Raw genomic sequence first — 14889 nt, 5'->3', positions numbered from 1 at the left:
GAATTAAGAGGGGTATAACTGGTTAAATTATTCCAAATAAAAACCCAAAACTATGGGACCTGTTGTCATCTGACACACAGCACTTCCTTCTAATTGCCCTTGATGGGAATAATAAAAAACACGTGAACGAAAATAGAAATAAAACTAAAACTAAAATAAAATAATTCGGTGAAAACCCTTCTCCCTCTGTTTCCTGGTTGGATCGGCCTGGTTTCGAGGGGCTGACTTCAAATATTTGATTTAAGTAAAAATCAAGAAAAAGTTCTATCGGTCGCTGTTTACATCCAAAACCGGCGTCTCTGCAAATCGAAAACGAGTTCGATTGAGCGCTCGAGACGATCTAACGTGTGAGAAGTTCGTAAGAATCCGTTAGATTTAATACCGATCATGGTTTTAAGAATTTCGAGGTGAGAGTTTTTTGAGAATCTGTTGAGGGTTTGGTGTATTTTATAAGGGTTTTTTTGATTTTGTCCGATCAAGGTGTGTTTTTGAGAGATCCTTTGATGGTTTTTTTTCTGGGTTTTTTGATTTCTGAAGTGGGTTTGAGATTTTTTTTGGTTTGGAGTGATGTGCGATTTTAGGGAAAAATTGGGGTTTTGGGTGGGAAATTGAGGGGTTGCGAGGGTGAGATTTTGATGATTTCTGTGGAGAGGAGGGATGGGAGAAGGGGGTTAGGGTTAGGGTTAGGGTTTGGTGGTGGTGGAGAGATGGAGGAGACTGAGATTGAAGAAGGCGAGGCTTGTTATTATCAGGAAGACGACCCTAATATCGACCCAGATGTTGCACTCTCTTACCTTGTAAGGATTTTGTTTATTTTACTACAAAAAAGGTTTGATTTTGCTTTTGTTTATGAGAATTCTGTATTGGGTTTCTATTTGTTTGCTTATTGAATTGTTTAATTATTTTATTTTATTTTTTAATTGTCTGTGCTGTCTTGGATTGGGTCTGTGATGCATTGGAATATTGTGATGATTTAATGGTTTATTGCCAGCACTAGAGAAACTTTAATCCATTGTTTGATGTGTGTTTTGTGGTTGTTAATGTGAACTGGAAGCGCAAACTTTTGGTCTGTTATTGACTTGGATTCAGTTTATAAATTTTTTATTTAATCCAATTTAAACCAATGTGATCATGGGAGATTATTTTTTTCTTTGATCAAATCCTGGATTAAGGGAACCCCTTCGAATTGGTTGAAACAGTTCTCGGTGATCAATTATCGTGGTGCTTCCTGATTTCAGTTATTCTTTTGTTTCAAAGTTGTGGATTTTGTGAAATCTTCTTCCCTTGTGATTTATTGGGGTTTATGAAATGAGAGGAATCGAAGGATCTTCGAAGGGAAAGAGTAGGAGATCATTGTTAGCATTTTGGGTTTTTTGTTTTTTTTTTAATGGTGTAATCAGTTTAAAGAGTTCCGTGGGATCTTATTGAGGATCTCCTTTTCAGGTGGGATTTAGTTTGTAAAGGGAGTAGTTTATCATGTGCTTTCTGTCATCGTTCGGAGGCCTTCTCATCCTCCTCTTTAATAATGTTCTTTTATTTATTAAAAATAAACAAATTATATTTAGGGTTTCTATCCATGGTTCACTAGTGGGTTCTGCAGTTGATGAGGTATTAGTATATAGGTTGGGATCCGTTGACTCATGAAGAAGGACTCATGAGAAAACACATGATCTCAACCGTTTAGATACAAAATCCAACAGTTGAGATTTATGCGTATCTTGATAATACACATCTCAGAGCTAATTATCCTGAGGATAAATCTCATCCATTGGACTTTGTGCTTAAATGGTTGGGATCATGTGTTTTTTCCACGAGTCAGTCTTCATGAGCCAAGGGATCCTGACCCTTAGTATATTTGAATTACACGAGTTGTAGTTCAGAGTTTTGAAGCCATTGAATGCCAAATTGGCTTTCGGCTTCCCTTCTACTTGGAGTTTGAGGAGGTAGCAGACGTTTATTCTCACTGTGTAGACCTGCATACATTTTTCCTTGCTACACCATTTTGAAGCCAATTTAATGGGAATCCGATGGTGGATCTCTCAATTATTGTCAATCGTAACAGGATCATTAAAAAAATTCCTTTGTAGAAGATAATTAAATATTCCGGTTCTAATTTCATTCATGCATGGACCTTTTTGTGATGGTACGGTTGGTTCCAGTTATTATTGACTCACTTTCTACCGTTTTTTTCCCATATATGACATTAGTAATAGTTTGGTTTCTGTTTTTTCAAAGGATGAGAAGGTTCAAGATGTATTGGGACATTTTCAAAAAGATTTTGAAGGTGGTGTTTCTGCAGAAAATTTGGGTAAGGGACCCATGACAGACTATAGATCCTGTAGAGCCGAAAAGAAGCATAAATGCATCCTTTATACTCCAGATGTGATGGTTTGGATATTTTTTTTTTCATTTTTACAGGGGCAAAATTTGGCGGGTATGGTTCATTTTTGCCCACCTATCAACGCTCTCCATCTATTTGGTCTCATTCAAGGACTCCACCAAAAGTCCAGAGCTATGACACACCAAGATCTCCAAATGATTTGCCATTGGAGGTATGCATGTTTAAATTTTGAAAAAGGTCTTCATCATCATTATTTTTGAGAGCTTCTATTGCCACACCAATTTTTCTAATGCCACACCAAGATGTGTACTAATTCTTTGGTGATTACGTATGAATTGGGGTGGCGTTAGCAAAAGATGGTGTGTCAATAGAATCTCTTATTTTTTTGTTCCAGAGAAGCAGAATTCTGTGACAACTTTTTTCCCAGCTAGGATAATTCTAGTTCACTTGAGCATTGTTATTTATGTCACCATACAGGGTGCTCGTCAGAACTCTATAGTTCAATCAAATGCGACCTCTTGTGCGAGGCTTGGATCAGTTTCTATAAGTTCGGCACCGCCACCTGTTTCGAGGGCCCCATTTGTCGAAAATTCATCTAAAGCCGATATGTATTTGTCTTCATCAAGGGGCACTGGGGAATTTACTCCCAAACTTGAACCTGCCAACAAATCCATTAATTCTACTGACCAGAAAACCCTGAAGGTTCGAATTAAAGTCGGTCCAGATAACATGGCTCAAACAAATGCTGCAATTTACAGTGGTCTCGGCCTTTATTGTTCTCCATCTTCATCACTGGAGGACAGTCCCGATGAAAGTGGAGGGTTGTCTCCTGAATCTCGACGCTCCCCTGATGAATCTCCTAGGAGCATACTTCATGTAAACCTTATTTCTCCATATTTTCTTGTCTTTTATTTATTTATTTTTTCTTCTGATAGATGCATCCCAAGTGACTTGGCATGTTTTTTTGATCTTATTAATATGATGGATCAGATTATGACGTCTTTTCCTATGCCCGGGGGCTTTTTGTTATCGCCTCTATCTAATAGTTTGTTGCACTTGACGGAAAAGGAAAAGCTTTTGAGAGATGGTAACCAAGAATGTTCTGCCACGTTTTTCGATGAGTCTTCTTGGGTAAGTGGGGATGGGAAAGTTATTGGAGAAAAGAAAATGAAATCGGTGGAGAAAAACAGTAGGCCGATGGAAGTGAAACAAGGGGTTGATAAGGATGCAAGGAATGAAGTTAGTGACCTTTTGAAGATGGAAATCGACATTGAGACCCCGGCGGGGTGGGAGTTGGTTTCTAATTCTCTGAAGATTCCTCTCCTATCTAGTCCAAATTGTACTATCGGTGACTCAACAAAAAGTACTGTTAAGGCATCTGATGTTTCCCGGGAAGTCCATAAAGGTGTGGTAAATGACAACTTCCTCTCTGATCTTGCAAAGGAGGAAACTGTAGAGACATTAGATGACAAGTTGAATTCAAAGACTAGTTCGGCAGATAAGGTTTGGGAGGGTAGAAAAGCAAGTTTTCATAAAGATGTTCAATTTGCCCCCAAGAAAGATGGTAGGGAAAAGAGTAACAAAAAAAAAGACCCATTTAAAGCTGATTTCAATTGTTCTAAGGGGGGGAAAGATCTTAATGGTGCACTTACTGATCCTCAGAAAGACAAGGTTAGCATAAAGGCTACACCACAGGAGCAAGATGGAGCAAAAATGATCGATGGGAAGGAACGGCAATCGTCCGGAGGAAAAAAGAAATCTAAGGGAAGCCAAAGTAATGGAGATCAAGCTACAGAGTTTCCAAAGGAAAGCTTGAGAGTTGGTCCTTTGGCAACGTCAAATGATAAGAAGAAGGCCACAGAAAGCCATAGAGATATATCTAGGGATCTTAATATGGATCTTGGAGTGAACTTGCTGGAAACACCCACTAAAGATAGGCCAAAGAACTCTAAGGTTGAGGTTTTTGACAAAGAAATCCAACCATTCGTCGACAAATCGAAGGAGAGAACAAGTAGTAAAAAGGTTGAGAACCCATTGATGTCTGGGGCATATCCAAAGGCATCTCAGATTGTTTCTGCTCCTTCACCAGGAAATGGGCATTTTTGTGATGCAGTTTCTGCAACAGTGGCTCCTGTTGTTATAGAAGAAAATTGGGTCTGTTGTGACAGGTGTCAGAAGTGGCGGCTCCTACCGTTTGGTACAAATCCCGACCACCTCCCCAAAAAGTGGCTGTGTAGCATGCTTAACTGGCTGTAAGTTGTTTACAGTTGCATTCTTAGATTCTTTGGTAGTAGGGCTTAAAATGGGTTGGATTTCTTCTGAAATCTGAGTGATCCGAATCAGAATTTAGTGGGTTTGGACTCTTCGAGTAGACCTGAATAAAAAATGGGTTGATGTCCCTTGATCCGAGTTGGATACAAATCCATCCCTAGATCCATATGATATATTGCTTCAGAAATTACATTTTTCAAAATAGCTTTTTAGTACTACTTAAATACAACGTAAATTCTTATAAAATAAAATAATTATAATTGTAAAATAGAATAGTATAGCAATTAGAAAAGAAATATAGCAAAAAGTTGAACGGTCCGTAATTATATGACCCAACTGACCTGATCCGAGTAATTTGGCTGGGTCGGATCCGGATTTAGTGAGAACAAAATGGTTTGGATATGGTTTTATCTAATAGGATCCGAATAATTTTTTTTTGTGGATCTGGATGTACTCAGATCCAGCCCAAACCCAACCCATTTTAAGCCCTATTTGGTAGTGGTATAAATGCACAAAACAATGAACTAAGTATCCATGGAAATAATATTCAAGGTTGCAGTAAAGGTTTTGTTCGAACATTAATAGTTATTATGTTTCAAAGGTTTTAGATTTCCTTTCCGTTAGACTGATTAATTCACTATTGAATGTAGGCCTGGAATGAACCGTTGTAATATCAGTGAAGAGGAGACAACAAAAGCTGTGAATGCATTATATGTTTCCATCCCCATGAATCAAAATAATCTGCAGGGTCAACCTTATGGAGCTGTATCAGAAGGAATGTTACCCGAAATGCGGCATCTTGACCAAACAAATCAAGATCACAGTCTGCATGCCATGCTAAGAGGGGAAAAAAAGAAACATGGATCGAAAGAGACATCAAATCCATCTAACCTTACGGGTTCCATGCAATTTTCAAACTCTATGAAGAAGAACCAACAGGCATCTATGAAGAGCAGAAGCTTAAATGATGTGAACCAGTCTCCTTTGGAATCCAACCCAGCAAACAAATCTGGCTCTCAGCATTTGAGTCAGTCAAGTGACCTGGCTGATGAAAAATGTAGACATAAACAGAAAGAGAAGCACAAAACTGTACTGGATGGAGGTATTGTAACATTTCTTTGTGTCTCACTTTCCTTTATTGAAGTATGCAATTTATATTGTGGGTATTTTAGAAACACCCCCCCTGTTCAATTAGTGATAATAGGTTTACCTCCTTGCAAAATGCAAGATTAGATTTACCCCCTTGACTGTAAGTCAATTTCGTTTTTTCTTTATGATTTAACACTGAAATTTTGATTTAGTAATCTAAGTATTTGAAGAGCATTTTGAAAAATAATAACAATTCACAGTTAAGTCATCAAGAAATGCAATGTTGACTTACAGTCACAGGGGTTAACCTAATCTTGCATTTTGCACGGGGGTAGACCTAATATCACCAATTTAACAGGGGAGTATTTCTGAAACACCCTTATATTTTTTATGTGAAATGTTGACGGGTGATGCCAATCGCTTAAAAATGATAGCGGATGGAGGTATTATTTTCAAATCTACCATTTATCTGTGGCTCACACTTTCCCTTATTGGAAATATGCAATTTATTTTGTAATGTAAAATGTCTACAGGTGATGCAAAACAATTGAAAATAAAAAGTAAAAGAGAGGCTGACCTCGATGGATTTGCAGATTCTAAGAAAATCAAGACAGAAGGCTTATATTATGGCGACGAGGATTGGAACTCTGACCATGGTGGGATCATGGGGAAGGCAGGTCCCAGTTCGAGTAATGGTTTTCCAGCTTCCGGAAATAAGTCAAAAGACACATTTCAGGATTCTTTGGACGGTGAGGCCTTGGATCTGGGAAAAAGTGATAAAAAAGATATTTCTGTGAAAAAGAGGAAAGTGGAGGAGTGGCAAGCAAGTCAGATTGATCTGCCAGAACAGGTCAACAGAGCTTCTTTGATGGAGGAGACTAGTGAGAGTGAACACAAAAAGTTAAAGAAGGCTAGGTTGTCCAAGTCTGAGGAGAAGGAGTCAAGTACAAGCAAGGGTGATAGTAGAACAGAGAAAAGAGGTAGAGGGCCCCACAATGAGAAGGACCAGCTACTTGGGCAATATCAAGGAGGGAATGTACGGTCGCAACGGGTGTTGGATGGTATCGATTCATTGAAAAGGGATTTGGGATATGTGCAGCCTTCCGTGGCTGCCACTTCAAGCTCTTCTAAGGTGTCAGGCTCCCGTAAAAGTATACCCAACTTCCCGGAGGTGAAAGGATCACCAGTAGAATCAGTTTCTTCATCTCCTTTGAGAGTTTCCAATCTCGATAAGGTTACTTCAGCAAGAAGGATCCTGTCGGGTAAAGATGATGCGGCGAATGCTGGTTTATCTGTTATGGGTAGTCTGAAAAGATGTTCAGATGGTGAAGAGGACGGAAGGAAAGAGAAAGTTTCATCTGTATTTCATCGTGGATCGCTGGAGTCTTCAGTGCTTGATCATCAGGATAGGGATTCTAATCACACACATAACGGCAAAGCCAAAGCACAAACTGAATCTTCTCCATATGAATTTGAAAAACCACATTTGGTGAATGGTGGTTCCTCTACTTTAGACCAACAAAAAAAGTTTCAAGGTAAAGAACATGGCCACTATGAGGAGAGAGTACACAACCATTACCATTCTAATGGATCTCTTTCACGGAAGTCCGGAAAGGGTTCCTCTTCGCGTGCCAAAGACAAGCAAAGAAGTTCCAAATCTGTTGCTGATAAAGGTAAGATGAAGGTCGCCAATTCATTCAGCGAGCATAAAGAATTGTATCCAACTAATAAATCAAGAAATGAAGAAGAGAATGAAGAATTGAAGGATGGAAAGTATAGTTTTCAGGAGAAGTCTGCTGTTAAGTCGGGTAAGGATGAGAAGAATATTTCACGTAAGAAAGATTCTGAAGGAAAATGGTCAAGTGAAGGTAGAAGAGAGAGCCAACCAAAATTTGGGGGCCATGGTGGTTCAGATGTAAAATTTGGGGATGGTAAATCTAACACACAACAAAACGTACTGCAAGACCATGGAGGAGAAAGGTCCTCGTACCAACTTCTTTCCAATAAAACTGATCGTTTGGAATCAGCGTCGGGTAGAGGGAAATCACAATTGCTCCCACATTCGAGAGATAAAAAAGAAACTCAGTCGCAGTGTCCCCGACCAATACCAGGAACCCACCGAGTTGCATCTGGTGATGGTGGTGGTGATGCATTGAAGGTGACGAAACAGGTTAGGAAACCAGATAATCGGGATGGAGCCCACCATAGCGGTTTGAGGCACTCCACACCTAATGGGGTGGTTGCCGGTGATCTTGATGCCCCAAGTCCAATTAGGAAGGATTCCTCCAATCATGCTGCTGCTAATGCCCTGAAAGAAGCCAAGGGTCTTAAACATTCCGCCGATCGCCTTAAGGTGTTAACTTATTCACTTATCTCAATCTTGATGTTTTACCTGATTCTGGTTCTGACTCTTTGTGTCATTGGATCGTATTGTGTAGAATCCTGGGTTAGATCTGGAACGTACCGGGTTATACTTCCAGGCAGCTTTGAAGTTTCTTCACGGGGCATCGCTTTTGGAACCTTGCAACATTGAGAGTGCCAAACACGGGGAAACTCAATCAATGCAAGTGTACAGCGAGACTGCAGAACTATTCAAGTAAGTTATAATGTCAAAGTTGCAAGTAGCCTTTATTTCCTATTCCATATCTATATATATAATAAAACATATCGATGGGTCCCACTCCAGCTATAGTGAAGTGGGGTCCTCACTGTTCCATTTTATTACCTTTCCTCTTCACCCCCTTCAACTTTATTATTTTTCCTCTCCCCCCTTCCTTTTCAATAATATCCCTCCAATTGTTCCATCTTTTCTCTTTCACCCCCCTTTTCAATAATTTCCCTCTAACTTTATCATCTTTCCTCTTTTACCCCTCTTTTCAATAACACCCCTCTAACTTTACCATCTTTCATTTTTTACCCCTTTAACCCCAAAGAGGATGCCTGTGTCGTAGGCACAGGCAAACTCTAGTTTATTACGTTTAATTTATTATGGATTGGTTTAAGAGCATTGCCAATGCTATTAAGTTTGAAAAACAATCTTGCTAATATCCTTTTCAGTTGGTTCAACTTGCACTGTATAGGAAATTTAATTTCAGTAAATCATTAATTACTGAAATTAATGAATAGTGGTTTTATTAATTAAATTACATTCGCTGTAATCTGTTACGTGTTGACATTATATTCCATTTAAATACACAGATTTGTTGCCCATGAATATGAAAGATGCAAAGAAATGGCTGCTGCTGCCCTAGCGTACAAATGCACGGAGGTGGCGTATATGAGGGTCGTTTATTCCAAACATTCAAGTGCAAACAAAGATCGCCATGAGTTGCAAACAGCTCTACAAATGGTTCCTCCAGGTAATTGTGATTTCTAGGTGATGGGTTTTTGTTAATCTTACAAATCCTATGAGTTACCTTACAAGAGCTTCATTCCACCTTTAATAAATAAACAAACATCAAGAGAAAATCTTGTCCTCGATAAATCTGTGTCCCACTATGGAAATTGGATCTCGAATCTCTAAAAACACCAAATCTAACTTTATGGAACTATTCAAGGATGGAGAGCCAATTCTTACACCTTCTGGAGCAGCACCTCTTACTCTGAAGTATCCAATATTTTGAGTGAACAAAGGCGGACTTAACCAAAATTTTTTTAATGTTGACCTATTAACACCAGGAAATCAGTATTAGAAGAGATTACTCATTCATTTGAGAAAACCAATTCTATGCGAAAGAGGTTTAGTCTTAAATCTCACCAGCAATCTAGTTATGGTAGAAAGTTTTTAATTTTTTAATTTTTGCACATCATAGATGCATTGGGAGGAAAGCAATCACCCTGAATAAGGTGATATGTCATTAAGTCCAATCCTCACTCAGCCTTCCCCAAGAAATCGAAGTGGGAATTTAGATATAGTACTTACTTTCTTTCATACATTCAGGATCTTGGGGGATTTTGATGAGGTTTGTACAAGAGGTTTTGGTGATTGGGGTTTAATAGTTGAGTACATCTTCATGCTTATTAAGACCACAGATCCTCCAATAAAATTTACACAGAGAAATATCTTAGAACTTGGACTTTTAGAACTGATTAGTTGAAATGCACCATAAGTTGTATTAGATACCGATCCATTGAAATGTAACTTAAGTTATTTTGGAGTGTTGTAGCTTTTATTATCTTTTCTCATGAACCATGGCTATTGGTGCACAAACTTCTTAAAAGAAGAAAAAGAAAGAGAGAAACGTTGGTTCTTTGCTCATAGCTGGAATTTTTTACATGTTCTTTACCCTGACATTGTCATTCTAATGAATTGTTGGACGGAACTGTTGCCTATTTTAATTTATTTTTGATAAGCAGTTTTTTTCTTCATTTTCTTCTACAATCAGTTCCATTAATGAGTAACTTACGCCTTCAATTCTGATGCAACAATTGTTGCAAGTCTTAGGTGATATATTGTAGTCATGGATGTGAACTTATTCCTTCCATTGTTTTCCTTAGGTGAGTCTTCATCATCATCTGCCTCGGATGTTGATAACTTAAACAATCAAGGCACAATGGATAAGGTTGCCTTAGCCAAGGCTGTTACTTCTCCTCATGTTACTGGAAACCATGTCATCATTGCTCGGAACCGGCGGAACTTTGTGCGGTTGCTCAATTTTGTAAGTCTATTCAATGCCACTTTTATTTATGTATTATATATTATTGATGTCTATGTAATTTTAATTAGATGCCAAAAAGGCTTTCCTGAGAACCATAAACATAAAACGACCGTGACCAGATTACCCATCATCCTTTTTAAAAAGATCCTATGTACACAAAATTATACAGAATCTTTAAAAAAAAATCCCTCTACATGCATAACATAACCCTTGATATTAAATAGAGTTAGCTTGGATCTCTTCATCCTGTTCCTCAAAGATCCTCCTGTTACGCTGCTTCAATAGATCCCAATATACCATAGTGGAAGCAACCAAAGTGACCGTCCTCTAGAAGAGAAAGCTGTGATATACAAACTCTGGAACGTGTCAAACCTTAGTTGCAGGAGTCCTCTACACTAAGTATCACTCCCACTCAGCAATCTTGATCCCGCTCTTGCTTCCTAAACTAATTCTATTATAACTGGTTTGCAACGGTCGCTTCTCTCTTGAATCATAGTCTTCTCCCACAGTGACCCCTGCTTTGTACAACTGAGTGTCAATCACAAAACATGGGAAGATCCAACAAATTCCAAATTGGCTTACAAAATTGGGTTTTCAACTTACTAAAGCTGAGATTTAAACCTTGGATGGTTAACCTCCAGACCCACCCCCGTCGAACCACTTCACCTATGCTGTTGAGTCTTCTTTGTTAGCAATAGCATTTTAGGTGCCTTCATTTTGACCATTTTCTAAGTTCTAATGTTTACTGCCTTTTATTTTTCCTTTGATTGAATTAGAGATCTTATTGAAAAAGGGATGATCGTGATGACCAACCCAGAAAGAGGAGAATAACAAAAGAAATACGAAAGAAAAAGAACCAAACTCAAGTGCGACCCGAACAGTTACACACCCAATCCTATCTACCCACAAAAGCCTAAAAAAACACCCCTTTAGCTTCAATAAAAAACTTAACTCCAGTAGAATAAGAGACCCATAACATCTATGATGATCTCGTGGTCCTGTCGCTCTTTATCTTCAAACCCTCCCACGTTCCTTTCTCGCCACAACCCCCAATGTCACTTCCTTTAAGAACACACTACTTTCCCCAATAATTATATTCGTAGAAGAGACTGCACAAGAGTTAAAAGAGTCTTTAAATGTTAATCTCTGCAGACTCAGGATGTAAATTTTGCAATGGAGGCTTCGAGGAAATCCCAAAATGCTTTTGCGACTGCCAATGTGAGCCTGGAAGAGGCACAGCACGGGGAGATTATCTCTTCCGTCAGAAGGGTCCTTGATTTCAACTTCTATGATGTACAGGGGTTACTTCGTCTTGTACGGCTAGCAATGGAAGCAATCGGTCATTGAGTACCTTTGGTAGGAGAGATTATGTTAGCCCACCTGTGTATATTTTGTGTTTCTCTGGTTTAGTTCCTTGGGTTAAGCAGACTTCAATGGAAGAGAAAAGAGAGAAGCAAAGATGGATCTCTCTATTGCACCAATCAGTACTTCTGAAAAGGTGCGGATTATTGCCAGCTCAGTTCCTCTCTGTATAATTGTAAAAAACAAGGGTTGATTTGCGATATCTGTAGTGTATTCTTTGTGAGCCTTTTGTTGGGCTTTTGACATGGAAAAGGGTGTAGTGTATGTTGATCAACAAGTCTCAGTGAGTGGGATAAGACAAGCGGATTCCTTCATAAGCTGAGGTTTCTGCTACATGATTTGACGATTCCACTGGTCAGAGCTGAGGCAAAATATGTTATGGATCAGAAACCTTTCCGAAATAATTTTGGGGCAGCTGAATACTTGTATAGTTAGTTCTGATTGATACCATCTTTCTGAGTTTTCTACTATGGACTTTAAATTTTGTTCTATTTTTTTTTCAACGGAAATGACTAAATCCAAGAATTGGGGAGAGAAGGCTAGTACATTTACGAAATCATTTTTATTGCTGAGCTTGGTTTCATTAATGGTTCATGTTGATTATTCTCTGTTCAAACTTGCTGTGAATCTGATGGCAACAATAAATTGAATCCTCAGGTAAGTATCTTTCATTTCATCATTTATTTTTTAGTTAAGATTCTTTCCTTTACGTGTTAATATGTGTGTAGGTTGTGTTAAACAGCAATTTTATTGAAAGAAGATCGAGACGTATATATAGAAGAAAATTATGATATTTCACATGGAGTTGCTTTGTAGATGATCTTATATGTACGTCCCCGAGTTATTCTTGTTGACAATAAAGGTTTGCTAAGCTCTTAAAAATTATGAAGAATTTTGTTGGACCATTTGCTTCCTTGTTATCATTCAGTTATGCTTACTTCAAAATACGCTTTGTTGTGGATGGCAGGGGGATGTTTGTCTATATCAATAAGTTCAATTAAAAACAGTAGTGATTGAAGTACTCTTTACCTGGGCTCATGCCGCACTGCCAACTTTCAGATGTGGAAATCTAAAAGGTAAGGCTCCTTTAGTGACACCCCTACTCTATAGCTCTTGTTGTTATATATAAACTAGAAGGTGGCATCTGCAAACACACATATATTAGAAGGGCTTTTTTGTAATTTAAAATATTGATTATAGGGTTTTTTCGAAGATTACATGGTAAAAAGGATATTTTGTAATTTTGAAAACTAGCCAACATAATTATAGGGCGGTGGGTTGCAATTTTCTTAGTTTTTGACCAAAATGACCCTGATTATTATAAGCTTAAATGTAAAAGTGGAGGCATTATTGAGATCCCAATTTTGGTGTCAAACCACGTCTACTCTGCCTTCTCTCATTATTGTAGTAAATATATCTAGTTATTTACGAGGGATGAGGGGGATCCAAGCTGTTGGCTTGGGGGGACCAAATCCTACTACTTAGATCTACATTTTATGGTAACAACCTTATGTTTGGCCCTTGTCCGATATCTGTATATATTGAGAACAGATATGAACACACTTGCACTAACAGAAGACAAGGCTTTTTACAGAATTGAATGGAGAAAGATGTTTTCTTCAGCGAATCCCAAATTTTTTGGGTATGGCTTCAATAATGCCAAGTCTTCTTTTATGAAGGTGAGCTCATTTAACTCAACTGATTCAATAATAAAGAATGGATTGAAGGTTCACATTTCACAACCATTGCCCTTTTCCTAGCCATTTGGTGTACATTTTTGAATTTTATGCGCCCCCCCCCATCCCAGAAAAAAAAAAAAAAAAAAAAAACACCCACCCACCCACAATATGACACAGATTCACTCTAAAACTCTGCCATTATGTAACATTTCCATTTGTAAATCATAATTGTGGGTTTGGGATATTGCTTTGCATAAACAGAGTGGCGGGTATGTGTCAAATGTCTCCAGCTGACATTCTGGGTGTAGACCAGAATCTGGGTATTTTGTAACGATTAGTTGTAAATATATATTTTTATCAACCATTTGCAAAGTTTTCAAGTTAATATAATACGGGTATGGTAACTAATTATATGGGCTCTTGGTTTCAGGTTGGTGGTTGCGGCAGCGGTGGTGCCAACGTCATTAATAGGGAATTAATGATGGGCCTCTACGAGTATCTTTTCGTATGCATTGTACAAGAACATTAAATTTTTTTTTTCTTTCTCAGAACCAAGATTTTGCATCTGACACCTAACGATTACCTCCCCGCAGCTTGTATCATAGTAACATCATTTATTCTTGTGGTGTTAATAAATTTTTTCCACCTTTTTGGTTGTATAAGAGGTCAACCTTGTAAGCAGGAAATGCTCATGATGTTGCTGTTAGATCTTTCATGGTCAATGATTTGGATAAAGGTTTTTCATCAACTATGAATGTTAAGGCCTTGTTTGGAAAGAAACATGGATCATTGTGTCAGCCTTTTTTTGGAACGTCTCAGGTTCAAACAGTTTTAATTTTAACCCTGATTGAGATATTGCCTCCAAATGAGATTTTTAACTTGTAGAATATATGTAGTCTTATGTGTTATTAGATTATAATTAAATTAATTCTCTCTAAAATTTGAAATTCTACCTATTATTGGATAATAATCACCAAAACCCCTGCAAGTGCATAATCCATATCTACAATGTGAAATCTATTTACATCTCTCACAACAAAATCCCTCTCCACAATCTCAATAATCTGGTTTTTGTGGTTATCTCGACTGCATTTTTAATGAAATTTCTAATCTTCATCTATCAAAAAAATAAAAATAAACAGCTTTGAAGGGTTCATGACAATCCCGCACACTTTTTTAAGTTCTTCAGCTTAAATGGGATTAGAGGAGGAGGTTTTATCTAATAAAGGTGATAGGGTGGTTGTGGTCATTTGAACATGGACTTAGTATCCTTGAAATATATCCCTCCATGATATAAGGTACTAAGGCAAGTGTTTGATGATACAAAGTCTGAAAATCACATAGATCAGATGATTTTTAGATTTATCTATCCATATTTCCAAACACAAATTTGTAACCCTGATTGTTTGCCGAGTCCAATTTATTTTAAATTTCATTGTAGCAAAAGTATAGCAAGTTATCTTACCAAATTTGAGGTTGAGACTTCTTA

The 14889-nt window shown here is 37.9% G+C and overlaps 1 protein-coding gene across 5 annotated transcripts; it reads left to right on the top strand.

Moving 5' to 3' along the window:
• Positions 1 to 200: 200 nt before the first annotated feature.
• Positions 201 to 14062, top strand: LOC147395935 (cysteine-tryptophan domain-containing zinc finger protein 7-like). Of its 5 annotated transcripts, XM_086451194.1 has the most exons (15): positions 201 to 797; positions 2236 to 2308; positions 2419 to 2552; positions 2819 to 3217; positions 3332 to 4593; positions 5263 to 5714; positions 6235 to 8054; positions 8140 to 8297; positions 8900 to 9060; positions 10199 to 10359; positions 11512 to 12378; positions 12464 to 12583; positions 12689 to 12797; positions 13316 to 13400; positions 13831 to 14062. In XM_086451194.1, the coding sequence occupies exons 1-11, from the start codon at positions 636 to 638 to the stop codon at positions 11704 to 11706; spliced, it is 4977 nt and encodes a 1658-aa protein (XP_086307320.1). In that variant the 5' UTR covers positions 201 to 635; the 3' UTR covers positions 11707 to 12378; positions 12464 to 12583; positions 12689 to 12797; positions 13316 to 13400; positions 13831 to 14062. The 5 variants fall into 5 exon arrangements, with proteins under 5 accessions (XP_086307320.1, XP_086307321.1, XP_086307318.1 ...); XM_086451195.1 differs by lacking the exon at positions 13316 to 13400 and having other exon boundaries at positions 12464 to 12549; XM_086451192.1 differs by lacking the exon at positions 13316 to 13400.
• Positions 14063 to 14889: the final 827 nt, after the last annotated feature.

The sequence above is a fragment of the Akebia trifoliata genome, chromosome 8, assembly GCF_017979445.1.
Source record: "Akebia trifoliata isolate Shusen 1 chromosome 8, ASM1797944v1, whole genome shotgun sequence".
NCBI lineage: Eukaryota > Viridiplantae > Streptophyta > Magnoliopsida > Ranunculales > Lardizabalaceae > Akebia > Akebia trifoliata.
This window is presented reverse-complemented; position numbering and strand designations above follow the sequence as displayed.